This window comes from Psittacula echo (assembly GCF_963264785.1).
Source record: "Psittacula echo genome assembly, chromosome: 9".
In the NCBI taxonomy this organism is placed as follows: domain Eukaryota; kingdom Metazoa; phylum Chordata; class Aves; order Psittaciformes; family Psittacidae; genus Psittacula; species Psittacula echo.
Genome location: NC_137745.1, coordinates 6,043,376 through 6,064,763, shown reverse-complemented (window position 1 = coordinate 6,064,763; position 21,388 = coordinate 6,043,376). Strand labels below are relative to the sequence as shown.

Genomic DNA, 21,388 nt, shown 5'->3' with positions numbered 1-21,388 from the left:
AAACTGCTGTTCCTAACTGAACTGAAACTGTGGCATGTGCTTTGAGCTTGTGTACAGCCAACTGTGAATGAGCGTGTGGTCTTTGATTTTTAAGGTGCTGAAGAATTTTTCGAAAGCCCTGCCCTCTTCAGTGAGTTTTAAATGTATTTTCAGGCCTTATTTATGCTATTTCTCATGGAATCTTATCTGAATTTACCATGCAGTTATACAGAAAGGATACTTCAGGAGGGTTTGGGAGGAATTGGGCAAGTTACTGGCCAAGAACTGGTGACAAATTATTTTAATTCACTCTATTGATGACTTGAATAAGACTCATAGACTTGAATTCACTCATCCTCTGTCTGCTGTGCCTTGCATTAATCAAGGTTTTGCTCTATAGCAAATGTGTAAAGAAATAACTATAAAAAATTCAAACGTAAAGTGGGATTTTTAAGACTTCATTTAAAAAGAGGTAAATACTAAAATTTAGACCCACGAATGCATGTGCACAGACTCTGAAATCTCTTCTTAGTGCTGTACCCCTTCAGAAATTCTGAGCAAAAGCATTCTGTGCCAAACGCATGCTTCACCCTGTTCTCTGATTTCCCCAGGAAGCTTTTAAACTTGTTCCTGGTGACAATTTGCCATCCTCAGGCGAAGCCTCATTTTGTTGTATCTGTAACCATTCAGGATCTCCTGCACATGAACATAGTCTCCCCATTGGCTGAAATGCTGAGGTTTGATGCTGTGTTAGTAGGGATGAGGCTGCCTGGGGCCAGCCAGCCTGAGCTGAGCACTGGGGAAGGCAAAGCTGAGTGTTAGAGAAATGTCACTATAGAGAGACAATGATTTTATTGAGGAAGAGGTAAACAGAATCACTTGTGGGTATCTGGTTTGCTTTTAGCTTTCCTGCAAGGATATATCCTACAACATTTCTTTGTCCCAGGATAGGGCAATTACTAGTCAGTGTCCTGTGATACTTGGTTAAATACTGTATTATTTGTGTTTTCCTAGTCTGCTCTGCAGACATCTGTGCTTTCATCTTTCTGTACAAGTACCATTTTCCCCATACTGAACAGTAACTTGTTGACCAATGAAGCCCTTGTGTGTACTCACCTGTCACTTATCCTAGGGACTGTAGGAAATGAGGTTCTGGTATTTGCATTCTTTCTAGTGAGAGTCCATTACAGCTGGTGATTAAAAATGTCTTATTCATATTGCTGATTCTCCTTTGCTAGTAATGAAGCTGTTGTTTCATACTAGGAAAAAGCTTTCATGCTATGCAACCCACGGGGACTTCAGAGAGACCAGCATTTACAGTCTTAAAAGGGCATATTGATTACCCTTTATTAATAGGAAAATCTCTAAGGTGAGATCAAATACATGAATTTTGGAAAGTTTAAAGAAAAATTAGGAAGCATTTAAATCATATAAAAAGTAGGCAGAGTTCTCAGGTCATTTTTCCTAACTTCTGGTTAAGTTTTTCAGTATTTCAGTGCTGTATTGGGGGGTTTATAGGTGGTTAATTTTCACTGAGATCCATCTTTGGAGGAAAAAACTTCTTTATAACTTCTTAATGAAAGTGCTAAGCAGTAATATTATTTATCTGTTGAATACAGAGCCATCTTGTTTAATGTGCATTGAACCAAATGGATCTTCAATCCTAAGTTTTGCTGGCAGTGCAATTGGTCTTTAAAAAACCCAATCAAACCAGGTGGTGTCATTCAAATTAATACTATTTGTATGCACTATTGGTCTTCTGTTGTTCCATTGGAAGATGTTTTAATCTCTTTATTTGCTGAAATTAATAGAGAACAGTTCTGTTGGGTACTTCCCAGTGGGTGGGTTCTTCAGTTCTGTAGTACCCTTTTAGTGCCCTTAAAGTCAAATACTAGGCTGATTGAAAAGAGTTTTTATTTGCTTTGCGTAGGTACGCATCATTACAGAGTGAGACAGCCAAGAACTGCATCATCTTTACATACCCTCTTCTTGAGGGCTTTTATACAGTAAAGCTGCTTTTGCATTTTTTCCCTGTTTGCAGAGTGTATTGGTGGAGGGAGAGAGAACAGGGGAAGGTTTCTGTAGCTTTTCTAGCTGGTGTTGGGTTTTACGAATATAGGAAATAATGGGATTAAATATACAACAAGCCTTTTTTTTATATATATATATTTGTTTTGTTTTTTGCTAATGATGTCTCTGTCAACAGTATCTTCTCCTTGTGCTGCTCAGGGAAATCTGAGGGTGGAGCGAGGCCAGAGGGGAGATGCTGCGAGGGCTGGAGCAGCTCTGCTCTGGAGCCAGGCTGAGAGAGCTGGCCTGGGGCAGCCTGGAGAAGAGAAGGCTCCTTAAGGGGAGACCTTAGAGCAGCTCCAGTGCCTAAAGGGGCTACAGGAAACCTGGAGAGGGGCTTTGGACAAGGGCCTGTAGGGACAGGCCAAGGGGAATGGCTTTAACCTGCCAGAGGGGAGACTGAGATGAGCTCTTAGGCAGAAGCTCTTCCCTGTGAGGGTGCTGAGGCGCTGGCACAGGGTGCCCAGAGAAGCTGTGGCTGCCCCATCCCTGGCAGTGTTCAAGGCCAGGTTGGACACAGGGGCTTGGAGCAAGCTGCTCTAGTGGAAGGTGTCCCTGCCCGTGGCAGGGGTTGGAACTGGATGAGCTTTAAGGTCCCTTCCAACTCAAACCATTCTATGGTTCTGTTCTTGAAATCTTTCATGAAATATGCATAGTGTTTTGTCATCATATTTTTCTGATTTATATTGCTTTCTATAGAGTCTCTAAATGCCTGATGCTGTTTGTTAAATACAGTGTATGGAGCACTCCTTGCATTACACTATAAAATCTATAATTCTGTAGGCTAGAGATTGAGCTTATTAAACAGCTGTGACCAAGGGATCGGAAGATAGTGACTCAGAAGAACTGTACCTATGCCCACTATTTGGGAATCTGTTTCAAACTCAGGTCATGATGGCCTGCAGGAGCTCCTGTCACTAAGCATCACTCAAATCTGTTTAGATTTGCTGATGAAGATTCAAACTATTGTTTGCATTTCATAACTAGTATTCCAGGACCTTAGCCAAGGGAATGTGTCTGCTAACGTAAGTATGACTGTAACATAACTATGTCACAGACTTGGAGTCAGACAGTAGCATTGTGATCATCTGATCAAATCTCCTATATACCTTGATTCATTCGAGTTTCTTGGATTAATCTCTGATAATACCTTACTCTTTCTCAAATAAATTTTGCAGAACTCTTTAGTCATGGCCCAATTCTTCAGTGATTCTCACGACCCATCCTTAAAACTTGGTCTGTGCTAAGGGACATGTTGAAAGCTATGCTCTGCACCGGGAGATGCTTTTTGCAGCAGGAGAGTACAGCAGGCTCTTGCTTCATGTTTCTGCTCCAGTCTGTTACTGCAGCCCGGCGGGCTGTGCTTAGGGATGTTGGAGTTGCTGGGTCTGGTTTAAGATCACTGCTCCCCAAGGCTGGAGTCCCTGGTCTCTCCTCTGTCTCTCTGCCCCGGTTACACAACCTCCTGCCAGCCACGCGTTGTCAGACTGCCTGCACCCAGCTTACACAAGCATCTCAGTCTCTGTTTGTGACCTGTTGTCTTTATGCTTCAACACTCTCCTAATTCTTTTCCAAGTGTAAAATGTGTTGGCAATGATGGGCTTTTTTCATGGTTCTTTATGAAAATACAAATCACTTTGTTAGAACAAACCCTATGCCCTGCAGAGCCTCTTGAAAATCATCAAGGATATGTATTTTTATGTGTGTAGCTTATGTTTTGTGACTGATCGCTTACCCAAATTTTAATCCATTTATGTAAAGAGATATTTTCTATTTCATTCTTACTCTTTCTTAATGTGAAGCAAATGCGTTGCAGAAATCTGAGTTTATTATGTCAATGCTTATCTTTATCAACCCAAACATGTAATCTCATTGGAAAGTGGCCCAGATCTGTTTCTTATAAATCCATGTTGATGTTAGCCTCTCATGGGTTGCTGTTCAAGGGATGAGAAGTTGAATTCCTAGCTGCTAGTGTGTTTTAGCTGACAAGCTAGTATTATTCTTTTGGGCAGGGCTATATAGTGTCAAGCTTTGCAGGAGGGCAAAGAAAGAAAAGAAAAAAGAAATATTTTGTTACAAATGTGAAGAATTCAGCTGAATTCTCAACTGTTGTGGAAGACTTGTTAATGTAGCCTGGCCAGCAGTGCAGCGTTTGCCTTGGAGTTTTGTCTCACAGGTTGAGTGGTGTCAGGAATGCAGGAAAAGTGACAGCACTTCTCAGCATTTAAAAATGTTTCCAAACTCCAGATAAATTACTGTGTGAATCTTCAGGAGCTGGGATACCGCATTCTCTAAAGTATCTTTTGTGGTGGTAAAAGCTCCTGCTGTTCAAGATGCTGCATGGAATGCTTGTTTCCAGTGTCCAAGTTGTTACAGCAGACAAGATGGCCCCTTGGCTTTTCTCTGTCTTTGCACTAATATCCTTCCCACGTATCTGTTGTTTTGCATCTTGTTTCCAGCAGCAGCAAGCAGTTGGGTCTTCTGTTGGGTGCTGCATGATGTGGATCAGGGCTGGAATGAGCTGTGTTGCTGGAGAAGCTCCAAGGCCTCTGAGGCTCTTTACTTACCACGTGCAAGTGTTTAAGTTGTCTATTTGCAATAATATGGCCCTCTGCAAGGGTTCTTTTCTCAAAACAGAGCAAGTCATGTTAAAGGACTGTTTTCCTGTGTTCCTGTCTGATGAACTCCTCCAAAAGGTCCCTACCAAAAACCAGAAGTGAGAGGGGGGAGTTCATCATACTGTTGGTTATGGTGCTGCTTATCCATAGATCTCCAGGGTGTACCAAGGAACTTCTTATTAGTTTTTATGCCCTAGAGATGTGAAATGTAGGCACAGAATTACCTGACTAGGTACGGGTGGCTCAGCAGGCCACAATGTGTGGGAAGAACTGAAAGAGTTTCTCTTCAGGACCCATTAAACCACTATGAGATTTTAAGTTCTTTGCAAAGACCCATCTTTTTCTGTTGTCTGGCTGTTTTATATTGAGAGAAAGGAATATAATTAAGTTGTCATGTATGTACATAGACACACATGGACTTGTTCAGTCCTACTTGTTCTGTGAAAACAAAGATGTGAGAAGTTATGAGTTGCTGAACTTCCATGGCAGGCAGTGTGGGCAGGTTTTCCTTGCTTACCTGGCTTGTGCACCAAGACAGCTCTTCTCCAGAAAGAGAATAAATCATGTCCAGCTAAATGAAGGCTGCAGTCACTGGGGTGATAAAGGCGACAGAAGGTGCAAGTTGTTCTGCTGCAAAAGCAGCTCAAGGCAGCTCAGCCATGGGGACCTCCTGATATTCTCTATGCTCTCAGGAGTTCAGGTCTGCCTCGCTGATGTGTTTTAAGGGCTTCAAATGTTATGCTGCACTGGAGGGGGACAGGAACAAGTGAGAAATGGCTTTTAACTCTGCCTTTATGTGACACAAGGTGGTTTCTGTTGGGAGAGTGATTGAATGGAAGGTGTATTTATTGCTGTGTTAAGAGCTGTGATTTGAAGAACTCTAGCCTGCTACAGGAGTCTAATTCGAAGATTTTTGAGGTTATTTGCTCAAATAAATGCACTTAGTGTGTAATTAGAGACTGAGTCTGAAGACCTGTTCAGTGCGTATCTTCTAGGTCTGGCAAGGCTGCCTGACTAGCCAGTCCAGCATGGTTCAAGGGCTTAATTTTAGAGGCAGAAAATACGTATTCTGACTTGAATGATCTCCACTGCAAATGTGATAATGTATTTCCTGTTACTGCATAAATAAAAGTTCAAATAAAAGTTCCAAAGGGAATGGTTTGTTTTTAAGTGACTTTTCTAAATGACTGTATTTCACGAATGATAAAAACTAATATGAAATGAACACATTTAGTAATCATTCTATAAATATCACATTGATGTTCTTCCATCTATAAGGTGGCAGCACACAGGAATTGATCTGGTTTAGTGCTCAGCTTTGATACTGCTGTGAAGAAAATTTTACTTATTTACAAAGTATTTTAGTGCAGTTGTAATGCCACACAAGCATTTCTGTTGGGTCTTAGCAGATCCACCAGTTTAATAGGTTCAATATAGGTTCAAGTACGTACAGTGCTGGACCTGGCTGCAACCAGCTTATACTGTTCGTTACTTGTGAAAATGTGACTGTAACTGGACATCCCCTTCTTTACCTAGGATTGCTGGTGGATTATAATTAATTCACTGGTAAGAAAATATCACTTTGTCTGTTTTGCAAACTGAAGTATGGAATTGCTAGGTTATAGCAGGATGGGAAATGGTAACAATAATGGGATTGAAATGAAATATGCCTGTTAAAAAGGCAAGATTGAGTTCTACACAAGAGACATTAAATTTGTCAGGGCAAAGCTAAATAAAACTTGCCTTGTTCTTGTAATTCTTCATGCTGGGTTAATTTTGGCTGGCAAAACTTATTGGCCATGTGACCTTTAACATTTATATCCTGAGTGGTAATGTGGGGTAAAAAGCAATGTTTTCAGTTTGCCTTGGAATTCTGAGGAAGGCAGTAGAGTTCCTTTGGCTGAGTCTCCCTAGCAGGTATGGAGTGGGACCCCCTGTTTTTTCTGAAAGACAACATTTCTGCTTAGCAAGTACACAGCAGAGAGAAACTACCCATAAAATCAATTGACTTGCATATTCAGAGAATGGTTTGTGTTGGAAGGGCCCTCAAAGCTCATCCAGTTCCAACCCCATGCCACAGGCAGGGACACCTTCCACTAGAGCAGCTTGCTCCTTGTTCCAAGCCCCTGTGTCCAACCTGGTCTTGAACACTGCCAGGGATGGGGCAGCCACAGCTTCTCTGGGCACCCTGTGCCAGCGCCTCAGCACCCTCACAGGGAAGAACTTCTGCCTAAGAGCTCATCTCAGTCTCCCCTCTGGCAGGTTAAAGCCATTCCCCTTGGCCTGTCCCTACAGGCCCTTGTCCAAAGCCCCTCTCCAGGTTTCTTGTAGCCCCTTTAGGCACTGGAGCTGCTCTAAGGTCTCCCCTTCAGGAGCCTTCTCTTCTCCAGGCTGCCCCAGCCCAGCTCTCTCAGCCTGCCTCCAGAACAGAGCTGCTCCAGCCCTCGCAGCATCTCCATGGCCTCCTCTGCACTCCCTCCAACAGCTCCACGTCCCTCTTGTGCTGCTGCCCCAGAGCTGGATCAGGGCTGCAGGGGGGGTCTCCCCAGAGCACAGCAGAGGGGCAGGATCCCCTCCCTGAGCTGCTGCTCAGGCTCTGGGGGTGCAGCCCAGCACACGGAGGGGTTCTGGGCTCAAGCGCACGCTGAAGCCGGGTCATGGGGAGCTTCTCATTGACCAACACCCTCAAGTCCTTCTCAGAGCTGCTCTCAGGCCGATCTCTGCCGGGCTCTGTGTTTGCGCTTGGGATTGCTCCTGAGCCACATGCAGGACCTTGCACTTGCCTTTTTTGGACTTCATGTGCAATGCCTTGGAATAAGGAGAGAAGCAGAAAGAAGAAAAAAGTCTGAGGGTTTCTCTCTGCTTCTAAGCACCCTGCTGCTGTATGGGTCTGGTGAGAGGTTCTACCTGTTGTGTTATACCATGTTATACTGGGAAACACCAGCCCTCTGCAGGCAGCAGTATCTCCTCTCTTCCATCCGCATGTATTCAGCTTTTTGAAGTTTGTTTTTAGGCATCAGCACTGATGTGTCTCTTTCCACTCCTGCTGTGGCCCAGGCCAGAAGGACTGAGCCTTCAAGGGATGGCTGGAGCCACTTCCTCAGTCTGGCTCTGTGATGTGGAGTCCAGCATGGAAACAAGGGTAGTTCATAACTACAGTAATTAAAATGGCAAAGGCTTCAGCCAGGTTGGACGGGGCTTGGAGCAACCTGCTTTAGTGGAATGTGTCCCTGTCCATGACAGGAGGTTGGAACTGAATGAGCTTTTAAGGTCCCTTCCAGCCCCAATATGATTCTATGATTTAGTTGTACTTGGATATTTGCATTTTCTGAGTCTTCCAGCCTGCAACTGGTGTTTTTCCAAACCCTTTAGGAATGGAGACAGAAGATGGAGCCCACTGCAGGTGGGATGTGGGATATGGGACCACAATCACACGCACATTGACATTTTTCTTCATTTATGTGAGATGTTGTGTGTCTGTCTCCTAGGTTTAGACGTTTTGCATGACCAAGTACTGTTTATGAATTATATGAAGTAGGTGAAGCAAAATGCTCTTAAAAAAATAGCACAAACAGTTGCAGAAACTTTAATGAACACAAGGTTCAGAAGTGAAATCCAGAAAATACCAAATTTTCATGGCATGTGGAAACAAGTTTTTTGGTGGTTTGGGATTTTCCCTTTGTTTCTGTGTGAGCAGAGGTGATCTGGTCATAGGGTTTGTCCAGCTTTTTTCACGTGTTGATTCCACAGTTTCCTTTGAAAAAGTCATTTTGTGGGACAAGCCTGAACTGTTTCTGGTATTTCATCTAAAATTACAAGCTTATGTGGAACCTGTGAAGCACTGGTAATTAAGAGAGTTAATGGGGTGCTACCTGCAAGTAATTCAATTGCTTGTGACAAGAACTTTTGTGTTTAACCATAGGTTATTGTCGTGCAGTTGTGTTGGGAGGCTTTAATCTGTAAAGCACGGTCTCTGCCCATGGTGTTTGGTTTCTTAGGTGTTTTCATGGCCCATGCTGTTAAGATTTGCAATTGGAAATGTTAACTCCTCTTCCTCCTACACCTTGCAGGACGAGTTTTTTAAGTTCTGACGTTCAGTAGATGTGAATCTCATCGTTCCTCTGTCATAAGACTTTGACATGTCCCTTGAGCAGTTTAAAAGTAGCAAGCTGTACTTGTGCCCAGCAAAAAAAAAAGCAAGCTCAGCCTTCTCTACAGTTCCAGATTTAGCCATAAAGATCTGAATTGAGCTCCTTCTTTTCCTTAGTTTTCTAGCAATGACTCAGGCAAATGAGTATTCCTCTCAGCTGGGTCTGTAGCTCCTGTTGGTTGTGAGTTGTGAGCATCCTTGGGTGCAAGGGCTGCTTTTTAAGCATTTGGAAAATGGGTTACCAGTGCTATGCTAATACAGCTAACAAATACCAGGCTGTAACTTTGCTGAGGGTGACTTAGTGAAGAAGAATGTTGGCTGAATGCTGATATGTAATGAAGCTATAAAATTTGTCTTCCTGATTTGCAAGTTGTCCAATGGCATCTGCTGTGTGTTCACAGAAAGGGGATTGCTTTAAATGATATGTGCTTGTAATTGAATATACAAGGTGTGGGAATTAAGGGTCCTGAATGCTTTTAAAAATTTATAATATAGGCATAATAATAATAAAGGCATGGAGCTGGTATGTGAGAGCAGCTACTTCAGTGCTACCTTGAGCTTTTCACAGTCACAACTTCTGCGTGTCTGAGCCTGCTTTTGCTCCCAGTTATGTCTTTGGGAGAAATCCTAGATTCCTCTGATAGCGGATTAAACAAGTCTTAATGTGAAATGCAAAAAGTGATTGCACTAAATGAGTAAAGTGTTCATTTTAAATCAATAATTGGGTTTTATTTTTTTCCTCTAAAATGTGCTATTGTTCATCTTTATTTCCAAAGGCCTTTGATTTATTTTTTTATTGAAAGCTTTCACAAAACTGGGACGTTTCCCTGAAGAGACAGTACTGGCAGTACAGAATATAATGAATTAACAGGCATAGGCAGGTACAAGCTAACACGTCCTAAGCTCACTGGCACAACAAAGCAAGTTCTGGGCTTATCCTGCAGGATGTCTGGGAAGGCTGCTGCCTGTTCCCACCAGGCTGCGTATCTCACTATCAAACTGGTGAGGGTAGGGCAGACCAGAACTGTAATTCTGGTCATAAATCCACAATAAGCTAATAGAGAACTACATAGGAGAGAGTTGCCAATGGTTTCCACTGCTGATCTCATACCTCAAGGCGATCTCTGATTAGCAGAGTAGTTGTGGTACGTGAGCAAATGTGAAGACGTGACATGCAGGTGTGAAAATGCAATGATGTGAACAGATATTCATTCTGCTGATTTAGATGCTTGATTTCTGTTCCTGTGTCACAAATGCCTCTTTAGTTTCCTTTTCTTCATTACTTACATGTTTAAGAGATGTTGCATCTTCTGTGTGACAGGGGTGAGCCCTTCCCTCATTTGCTGACCTACTGCTCCTACTTGCTTCTCCAGACCTTAATCTGTTCCAAAATGATGGCTTTGTCGTGTGAGGCACAGGGATCTCAAAAACAGAGAAGGGTCTTGTCAGGGTGAAACAGGAGAACTCTGGCTTCCTGCTCTGGTAGCAGTTGTGCTTCAGACCCTGCTCTCGCATGGTTATACAGGCATTGCTATGTAAAAAAAAACAAACAGAAAACCAACAAAGAGAAAAAAAAAGTTCTGTGTGGTCTGACTTTTCTTTCTTTCATTTGATCCCATTTCCTAATGGGGTGAGCGTGTAGTTTATTCCCAAATCTGTTACCCCTCACAAGTAAGTAGTCAAGAAACTTGACCTCAGTTCTTAATCTGCTTTGTTAATCTTTAGAAATCTTCTAAAGACGCAGGTGAAAGCCAGTCTCTTGCTTGTATAACTTTCTTAGTCAGAACCCATGTGTTACAACCCAGAGGAAATGATGCTTGGGGATGACTAACAGAACATGTTCCTGCTGTTAATTTGGGTGCCATTCCAGAAATTTAATTTGTAAGCTTTCCTTTTCATTTTGTTAACACATTAACTTACTAATTCCATTCTTTGCGGTTGTTCTGTGCTAAGGAACTTAATGAAGAGATAAATTTTGTATTAAACGGAGGTGTTTGTTCTCCCTGCCTATGACGAGCAGGGAGAAGCAGAGAATATAGGTGTGTTAGATTAGCAGAAACTTGATTTGTGGATAGGATATTTACTTTAATGTAGCTTCCTGCTGCAAACATCTTTCTACTCCAGTGTCTCTGAATGGGTGTGTGATTTATAAAGAGCAAGGCTATAAAGTACTAACTGGGAATTATTTCTTCCTTCCAAAAAGAAGTGAATAGCTTTTGGTCATTTGACACTTAAAACTGACCATGAAGTTATGATCTGATTGGCAACAGGAAAGCTAGGAAAATTATTGAGGAAAAGGTAGCTTACAATTTAACCTCTTCTTGCCACTTGTTTAATATTTGCCTGTTAGCTTGTCATTCATAATGAAAGATAACCCCAACCCAATTAATGCTTATTTATTTATAGGAAAGGTGAAATCCTGGAGCTGTAAGCCAGGCTGCGTGTGTGACTGATGATGCTGTGTAAAAGATGCACTGTGAAGCAGGGCTCTGGTGGCTTTTTCCAGCAGAAGCACTCTGTAAGCATTTAACTGCAGGAGCCCAGAATATCTGTAGTAAAAAATGTCCAATTCTCAACATTGGGTTAAGGATCTGACCATAGATCCATGCGGCTGCTCTGGGAAATGCCTCCTTCAAGCACTCTGCTCTGTAGGCCGCCAAGCAGTGGGTGCAATCTCCTCTCTCCTCCTGTTTTGTATGCCTTGGTGCTTTCATTGCTGCTAGGTGTGCTTCTAGCTGTGGCCCTGCAGTGAAATGATGGGCAGTTTCTCTGTTCAGCATTTCTCTGTGGTGTCAGAATCGTATAATAGCCACACACAAATTTCTGGATTCCCACATTAAGGCACATAGAATTCATAGAATCATAGAATGGTTAGGGATGAGTTTGCACCGTGTATGTGTTTGCGAAGCTGCTACATCTAAAGCTGCAAGGGTGAGGAAGCTCGTTGTTACTGTGTCTGCTCCCTCTGGTCCTCTGATTCCAGCTGTGCCACCAACAAAGGCTGCAGCCTTTTAAGCTGGCTGTTCTTCAGAGTTTTCATATTAAGGCAGGCAAACAAGTTAAATTTCAGGTTATTTCCTCGCAGGAACTAAAGCAAGCGGCTGTGTCACTAATGGCTTGGTTTTGTTTAATTTCAGTGTGTCTGGAAAAGTTGAACCAGATCCGTACAATTGCTGTCAGCGTTTGAAGGTTGAAGTTTATTTTAGAAACCTTTGTGCTAAGTGGTAGGCTTGAGAAACTTTCAATTATCTGAAATGGAATTACAGTGTCGCCTCCTGAGCCAAGACTTTGTGTCCTAGCAAGGAGGGAAAGAGCCAAGAAGTGTGAGTGCCTTAAAATGAGAGGAAGCATGTAGGTATCTGCAAACTTGATATCTCCCAGACCACAGCGGGAAAGAAGGTTCAGGTGTTGTGTCTTGAGGAAGCTCAGAATAGCAGTAATGCCATAAATGCAGTGGAGCAGACTGAGGAATGGCTTGTTTGTCAGCTCAGCATGATGCTGCGGTTGCACGTGTGAAGCTGTTGTGTGGAATGTGGCATCCCAGAGCCTCCTTGTTCAGCTTACAGTGTTGTAAACATTGTTCCCGCGGATGCTGATAAATGTGGATTGTGCAAAATGATGCCTTAAATCCAGTTAAATGGACAAGTGCATTAGTGCAGGGTAGATTTTGATGAGACATTAGGAGGAAGTTCTTCTCTGTGAGGGTGCTGAGGTGCCTGGCGCAGGGTGCCCAGAGAAGCTGTGGCTGCCCCATCCCTGGCAGTGTTCAAGGCCAGGTTGGACACAGGGGCTTAGAACACCCTGCTCTAGTGGAAGGTGTCCCTGCCAGTGGCAGAGGGCTGGAACTGAATGAGCTTCGATATCTGTCCCAACCCAAACCAGTCTGGGATTCTATGATTAGCTTGCTTTGGTGTGACATTTCCAGATTCTTGTTCACTATCTTAAAATTTGATGTCCTAATGCTGTTTCAGGCTTGCACCCTTACCTTCAGCATAAGGCCACTTCACTTGTGTGGATTATATAGTGGGGAGTAAGTGTCTGTGACCCTGGTGAAGGTTTTCTTGGGTTTGGATTAAACCCTGTGTGAGTCATGCACTTAAATGAGTGGGTTTGCTGCTTCAGTGTAGAAACCTTCAACTGTTAAGCCCTTTCAGAAATACCTTCTGCTTTGGCCAACAACTCGTGTCAGGCTCAGCCTGGAGGAATTTAGAGAAGGTTGTCAGAGCCCTGACAGTGCTGAGACCCCTCCTGAGGTGGGGAACAAGTGAGGCACCCAAGCCCTGCCTGTGCATCCTCCCTGCCCCTACCTCCCCTCTCCAGTGGTAGTATTGGACCCGGGCTTTCTGCTGAAAAGGATACGCAGTTATCATTATGATGAAAAAGAAATCCAGATTCTTTCTGTGGTAGTTCTAGATAAAACACACGTTAGCCTTCCAGAATCACTCTGTTGCCCCACTTGCCATCTTAATACTTCGAATTCAGACAGCAGCCCAAAACGCCCGGTGCTTGTAATCTGTAGAATATTCTGAATGTGATTGTTTGCAGCGTCTGAAGGACATTTTCAAAAGCCTCTAAAGCAGCAGTGAAACATTTCTCACAGTGCTCAGAAAGCTGAAAAGGAGGGTCCAGGTGTGGGAACTAGAAGGGTTTTTCTGCTGGATCCATGTTACCGCCTTTTCCCTTCTCTGCCACGCATGAACTTGCTCCTTTTCCACCTTAATAGCCCTTAACAGCAGTGTGTCTATTCTACAGTATTCTGTATAGCAAAATATATTCAGAATAGCAGTATTCTATTCTACAGGGTTTAAATTCGGAAGCAAGTCAGCAGTAGGGGAAGAAGTGATGGGTTTGGAAGCAATGCTCAGGCTCTTCTGTCATTGCTTTTTAGCTTGCTTTTTGTTTTTTCTTTTTCACTTAGAAAAACTGCAGTTTCCACAGAGCAGCAGAAATCCTGCCTTGCTCTCAGCTGTTGGGGTTTGCCATGCCACTGCCTGCCCATCCCTGGTAGTGCTACGTGGTGCAGGGTGCTCCTGAGGACCCAGGCATCAGTCCCCATGGGATACCCCCTGTGCCAGGCCAGATGGCTGCTGTTGCTCAGGGCAACGTTTGCTCTCATTCTGCTCCATAGAATGTACAGAAAACTGAGAAGCTCCTCAGCAGCTATGGTGGAAAGTGGAAAAGCTGCTTCCATGCACGCACATCAGTGGGGAAGCAGGTTTTCTGTCTTCCAAGAAAAGCCAAAGTATCCTCATTGTAACCTTTTGCGAAGTCTTTGTAAAACTTGTTTGTAGCCATGGAAATTGTCGTTCCTGTACCAAGTTCTTTGTGACTGCAGATGAGGACAGGCTGTCAAAACAGCAGTGGTCTGATCCCTCTACACGTTGGTTACAAATCAGCTGGGTGCCAGTTTAAATCACTATGTAAATGCTCTTATAAGCATGCCTGAGTGAACAGAGAAAAGGAAAATGTCTGAGGTTAAAATCTGAACTAATTGATCTTCTTGATTTGTGAGCCTTTGCTTCTGTAAGTACGAACAGTTACACAATTGTGCCTTTTAAAGAACGAAAAAGCTTCATTTCTAGGTCAGTGAAGGGAAGTGCTCTCAACCCAACCCAACTGTCCAGGGCAGACAAACCAGGCAGTGATGCTGTGGTCTTTGGTGACGCTCCCGTTTTGCTTTTACATCATCTAAAGAGGCTAGAGCATGCGTCTGACCCGCTTGGGGTAGGGGTCTCATGCTGCTCACGAGGTCCAGGCAGCCCAGCAGCCTTCTGCTGACCTGTGAGGAGGAGGAGGAGACAGGCCCTGCTTGCTCCTCATAGGGTCACTTTGCAGCCTGGAGTTCATGGTAAATGCTCCTCCGTTTCTCTGGGAAAACCAGAGCAGTAAAACATAACATTCCTCACGTTTCCAATCTGTAAATATTTCCATGCATCCAGTGTGCAGCTTCTGGCTGCAAGACCGTTTTAAATCCTTCCTTTGTTGGCCTTAACGCAAAGTCTGTACAATTGGGCAGAACAGCAAACAAAAAAATGTATGTGCTTGTTTGTTTGGAGAAGGATGTTGTTTTAATTTGGAAGTGGGATGGGCTTTGCAGCCTGTGTGGTTCCGGAGGACCTAACCCATTGTCACTGCCACAGCTTCCAAGGAGCCGTTGTGGAGGGTGGTGAGCCATCACAGCAGAGAGGACATTCCTACCTAGAACGTAATCCTGTGTGTTGACTTCTTAGATCATGAGCCTCACAAAACCAAAACAAGAAGTAAATAGCTCTGTGTGGATCCATCGAGCCATGGGTGTGTTTATGTTGCCTGAAATATTAATGCTGTCATGTAACACAGGCGTCTCTTTGTTCAGAGGCAAGCCTTTGTCATCTTGACACTGGATTTAAGGCGAGTGCCCTAGTTCATACACGCTGCTCATCTCTTACATAAAAGCATAAAGCAAATCTAAAATTCTCAACACCCTAGCAATGCAGTGCTTTTATTTTCGTCTGTTTGCTACTAATAATGTCTTATTTTGGATTATAGGACAGAAAACTCACAAAAGTAGAGAGACAGAGATTTAAAGAGGAAGCAGAAATGTTGAAAGGTCTACAGCATCCAAATATTGTGAGATTTTATGACTTCTGGGAATCCTGTGTAAAAGGCAAAAGGTGCATCGTGCTGGTTACCGAATTGATGACCTCTGGAACACTGAAGACGTAAGTCCTGCGCTCCTGGTGAGGAGGCTAAGAATAGCAATGGGAATTTTTAGAAAAACCCTACTTTCATATTCTGAAAAAGGCATCTCTAGATAAAAGAAAAAAAAAATAAATGGAGCTTTTCTCTAGTGTCTGTCATTTGTCCCTGTGGTTGAACTGCGTTGATTTGACAGGAAGAATTTTGGCCTCCATCTTTCTTTTCCTGCTCTACTGTCTCAGTTATGCAACTAGAAGCTGTTCTCTGGTGTGCTTCATCTTCTGCCTGTGATGCTTTAATTTGTCAGAGTGTGTTTTTGTGCTTGCTGTTGTGCTTGTATTTGCATGTTTTCTCAGAAAATTCGGCTAGAATAGCACTTGAATGGTAGAACCTCTTTTGGAAGCAGAAGGTGCTCCAGGTTATCTACTAAACCATATTAATTAATAGCTTGTGGTACTGACAGTCCTTTTAAGGTGGTATAAAACAGTTGGCATGAATTCTGGAACAGATTTTCATCCCCAATGGGAGCAGGATTCGTCACTGCATATACCCAGTGTGCTACTCTGCCAGTGAATTAGCAGGTTCTACAGCTTTCCAAAATATACCCTTCCAATCGGCGTTTTAGGTAAATGGAAAAAATGCAGGTGCATGGTCCAGTGGTCAAAACCTTGTCGTTAAAATTGAACTTCAGTATTCTTCTGATTTAAATATAGGAAACATATTGTAAAGCTGTTCTCTGTGTGAAGTGAATTGCTGCACTTATTAGACTTGCAAATATTTGGTTGTATTTGCACCAAAAATGCTTATTATCTTCCTCCCTGAAAATGAATGCTTTAATTCCTCCATTGAAAAGATCTATTTCTTTCAATTTTGCGATATTTCTGAGCTGCTATTATGGCATCTAATAAGGGGCTTTTATCTGGAATGGGATTTCAGCTGTTGAACCCCCTAGAATCTCTAATAACACTTCATTTTCTTTATGCTCACTTCTGTGTATGTTTGTGCTCTAGGTATCTGAAAAGATTTAAAGTGATGAAACCAAAAGTCCTGCGTAGTTGGTGCCGGCAGATCCTGAAGGGTCTTCTCTTCTTGCACACAAGAACTCCACCAATCATTCACAGAGACTTAAAATGTGACAATATCTTTATTACTGGGCCCACTGGATCTGTGAAAATAGGAGACTTGGGTCTAGCAACCCTCAAGAGAGCTTCATTTGCCAAAAGTGTAATAGGTAATTCTCCTGTTCTCCTTGGCTTCCTGCTTTTGGTGTGGTGTTTTTTTTAATACCTTTCTTTCATGCTTTACACTAGTGTGTTTTTCACATGCAGGTTAGTAGAATGGATTAAAGTGTTTTTGTGACTATTCACTATATACCACTATAAAAATCTGAGTAGGAAATGGCATCATGACTATGACTTACTCTTTTCTTTCCTTCTGTGTCACAATGGTAAAACACCTCTTATTTTGTTGTTGTTGTTTGTTTTCTTTAATTGAAATATTACTTGGTATCTACGTATCCTACTGCAGAGCCAGGCTTCTCCTTTGCAGAGTGGCTGCAGGGGAGCTGATCTGGCTGGAACTCCTTATCCCATTTACTGGGGCATCAGCAGAACAGGCTGCAGGCGGCTGCAGAGCTTGTCCCTGCCTCGATGCCATCCTGGCAGGATTATGCTGAAACAACATCAAATCAGCAGGTACAAAATTAAAAGAGATTTCCACTAGGATATACAATAGATGATGCCCTCAGGAGGTGCCCGTGTGAGGAGTATTAGAACTTGGGTTCGCTTGAACTGCCAGGATGTTTCCTGAATGACTGTCCAAGGACGTTGTTTCCTTGCAAAAGTTATGCGTAGCGTTTTCTGTGTCAGTGTAACGTCCCCGATTCTCAAACATTCCACGTTGTGTTTTTTATGTTTTTTGTATTTTTTATACCCAGACTTCCACAGCAGATTCCCTTTGTTCAGATCTGTTGGTGATGGTTTTAGGAAGCTGCAAATTCTTCAGAGGATGCTGAAAGTGGGGGAAGTTATCACACATGTAGTTGTATTTGAACTTACAATATAAATTGAAATTACATTCTAGGTAATTAGAGTTAGCAAACTGATAGTGACAGTCAGTGTTCCCTTTCTATGCATGAAAATAGCCCCCTATCTTTCAAGCAGTAGCTGCTTAAATAATTATTTTAGCATCTCAAATTTTCAGAGGTTATAATTCTTTACAATTATTTGTACTAAAGTATCAACCTTAATGCTTAGGGAGCCCAATGCAATTGGAAGTTGGAATGGTAGAAATCTTGGGTATGTGCTTGGCAGCTGTAGGTGTGCTTAGCCTTGTGGATTTTAGTGAAATGATGTTGGTTTGTAGCTGTTAAATTTAACTTTCAGTAATTGGCAGATCTCTAGTTTTTACCTTCTAATAATTTGCTGTTGAGGGTCAGTATTTCTTCACATACTTTTTTGCAGTAGAACAGTTGTCCACAGGACACAATGGAATATTATCGGTAGTACCAATAGAGGCTTTTGTAAAATTAGTTGTTACCACAACAGCACCAAAGCACGCTCGTGTCTAAAAGAAGCTCGATACTGAAAAGGGGTGTAGGTTGCTGGCAAGGTGTCCGTATTTGTTTTGGCAATATAACTAAGCCTACCTTTTCATGAGTAGGGCTGCTCCAAGGAAAGAATTAGAAGGGCTTGGAAACACTGATCACATAAGTGATTCTGCCTCCTCTGTAGATGTAGCGGCTTTAAAGAAATATTAGTATCTGTGATTTTATATCGGCTTGAATGGAATGAAGTCAGCATGGCTGAGGTCCAGTTTTTCCCTTGCTGCATTCGTGCCATCGTTGATGCTCATCTGACCTTGCAGTGTATCTCTGCAGGGAGCCGAGCCAGGGCAAAACTCCTTCTGCCAAGAGGAGCTGAATAGATACTGAGCAACTTTACATTTAGGTGGTCTGTTTTGTTGAAGGGTGCTTGTATATATTCCTTCCCACCCGGGAGGGATGGGGGAAAATGACATTTTCATGCTCTTTTGGCATAGTGTCAAGAATTTCATTTGCTTCTTAGGCTTTTGCTGGCACTTTCGGATTTGCTTTAGATGTTCCCTAATTCATGAGATTCACTCCTGCCTCTGAGTCTCATTCCTTCTAAATTGAGGTAGCAGCTCCAAGCCCCTCTCTCTGTGGCAGTTGTTAACTATTGCAGAGCAACAGCCACCACTGCTGTCGCAGAAACTCTAAAGAGCAGGCACTAAGCTGAGCTTCCATCTCATGGGTCCTGCTGATTTACAAAAGCGGAAGGCACAAGTGTCTTGGAGGTGGGAGGAACATAAACAATGAGAGAGATTGATCCCAAATTTTGTAAAATTAATTTTTCAGGAATGTTTGTGCTATTTGGTGAATTAGGCCAAGAAAACATGCAAAAGCAGAGTTTTTACTGACATACCCTGATTCTGAGAGACACTGTTCATGTTGACATTGAAGAACACCCTTACATCAAGTCCCCAAACATATATGAGAACTATTTTCTCCTGGTATATGTTACTTCAATTACAGTTGTGCTTTATCTGCTGATGAAGAGATGTCATAACAGAAAAGGAAGGATCTCAGGCAGCTGCAGGGTGATGGGGGGCAGTTTGAGTCCTGGGGGCTGCTGCTGGGCTGAACGGGCAAGGTTTGTCTGAGTCTTTCATGTGATCCAAGACCTCTCATGCTCCTTTTGGCATCCCAGTGCTTACGGCTCGCTGGTCCTGCCCCGCAACATACAAACATTAATCTCTCTTCCTCCATCTTTTCTAAATGTAAAAAGGAAATAAACTAGTCTTGACTCCTAAGCATAAATTACATTACAAGATGCAGTTCCTGGAATAAATTACACAAGTGGTAGGTTTTTTTCCCTTTTGCTGTGTAAGACCACACTTTTCAGAGTAGTTTGCTGTGCAGATGTGACAGGTGTTGTAAGTTGCTGCTTGTCATAAAGCTGCAATTTCCACTTATGGAATCCTAGAATCACAGGATGGTTTGGGTTGGAAGGGACCTTAAAGCTCATCCAGTTCCAACCCCTGCCACAGGCAGGGACACCTTCCACTAGAGCAGGTTGCTCCAAGCCCTTGTGTCCAACCTGGCCTTGAACACTGCCAGGGATGGGGCAGCCACAGCTTCTCTGGGCACCCTGTTTAAGTGCCTCGCCACCCTTACAGTAAAGAACTTCCTCCTTATATCCAACCTAAATCTCCCCTGTTTAAGTTTAAACCCATTCCCTCTTGTCCTGTCACTACAGTCCCTGATGAAGAGTCCCTCTCCAACATCCTTGTAGCCCCTTCAGACCCTGGAAGGCTGCTATGAGGTCTCCGCGCAGCCTTCTCTTCTCCGGGCTGAACAGCCAGTGTTCTCAGCCTGTCTTTGTATGGGAGGTGCTCTAGCCCTGATCATCCTCGTGGCCTCCTCTGGACTTGCTCCAAGAATTCCATGCCTGGTGACTCCAAGTTATGAAGCAGGAAGTACAGTGCTTCACTTAATATTTAATCAGTTGCATTAGATTTCTGACACCCTAATCCCTGTTGAGCAGGACCGTGTCCTATGAGTAGCCTCATTGATTTGTCCCACTAAACCAGTGACGGAATTAGGTTTAGTGTTTTGCGCATTACTTTGTAGGTGATTTGTGATACTACTTGCTTCCAAAGAGCTGTCTGCCCGCTGGGTGGTTGCTATGTGTCTATGAAGGGAAAAAAAATGCAAATTTGCATTGATAAAACCAAGAGTGAAGGTTATAATTTCTATTCTCCTGTATTTTCTTGCTCTCCATGCAGAACAGAAACAGTTTCTTGGCTTGCACTTGGTCAGGCAATGTACTGCGCCTCATTCTGCTGTTCCGGTTTTGAAATTTTGATACTTTCCTCCTACCCACTTCTTTTTTGTATTTCTCTTCTCTCCTCTTCCCCCTTGTATTATTCAAGATGTTCCTGCTCTTTGCATAGATGAGCTTTGAAGGTCCCTTCCAACCCAAACTCTTCTATGATTGCCAGCGAGCCATGGGTATGTTAATAAAGTATGTGTGTTGACTTTGGGTTTCTTCCCTGGACAGTGCTTGGCTGGTTACTTTCCCCTTTTGAAATAATTTCACATGCACCTGTACATAGCTATAATGGACACACTTCTTATAGATGAAAAAGGTTGTGGTTAAAGCTATTTAGAACTTACAAACAATTTATATTCTTTTTGCTCATGTCTGTGTAGGTACACCAGAATTCATGGCCCCAGAAATGTATGAGGAACACTATGATGAATCTGTGGATGTCTATGCTTTTGGAATGTGCATGTTGGAAATGGCTACCTCAGAATACCCTTACTCAGAATGCCAGAATGCTGCTCAAATTTACCGGAAAGTCACCTGTGTGAGTAAACTTCCTTCATTTGTACTGGAATTTTGTAGCTTGATGATTGGGACTGGTCTTGTTCAACATCTTTGTCGGTGACATGGACAGTGGGATTGAGTGCGCCCTCAGCAAGTTTGCCGATGACACCAAGCTGTGTGGTTCGGTTGATACGCCAGAGGGAAGGGATGCCATCCAGAGGGACCTTGACACGCTTGTGAGGTGGGCTGATGCCAACCTTATGAAGTTTAACCATGCCAAGTGCAAGGTCCTACACCTGGGTCGGAGCAATCCCAGGCACAGCTACAGGTTGGGCAGAGAAGAGATTCAGAGCAGCCCTGCAGAGAAGGACTTGGGGGTGTTGGTTGATGAGAAAATGAACATGAGCCGGCTTCAGTGTGCGCTCGCAGCCCAGAAAGCAACCGTATCCTGGGCTGCATCAAGAGGAGCGTGACCAGCAGGTCGAAGGAGGTGATCCTGCCCCTCTACTCTGCTCTCGTGAGACCTCACCTGGAGCATTGTG

General features: G+C 43.2%; 1 protein-coding gene across 1 annotated transcript in view; it reads left to right on the top strand.

The window, feature by feature from the left end:
* The window catches only part of WNK2 (WNK lysine deficient protein kinase 2), a gene marked incomplete at both ends in the record, with an annotated part of 111,493 nt that overhangs the window by 24,439 nt on the left and 65,666 nt on the right, over positions 1 to 21,388 (top strand). The window contains 3 exons of the mRNA XM_080625531.1: positions 15,346 to 15,518; positions 16,506 to 16,726; positions 20,729 to 20,886. Coding sequence (XP_080481657.1) covers positions 15,346 to 15,518; positions 16,506 to 16,726; positions 20,729 to 20,886 — 552 coding nt within the window. The remainder of the gene's footprint in view (positions 1 to 15,345; positions 15,519 to 16,505; positions 16,727 to 20,728; positions 20,887 to 21,388) is intronic.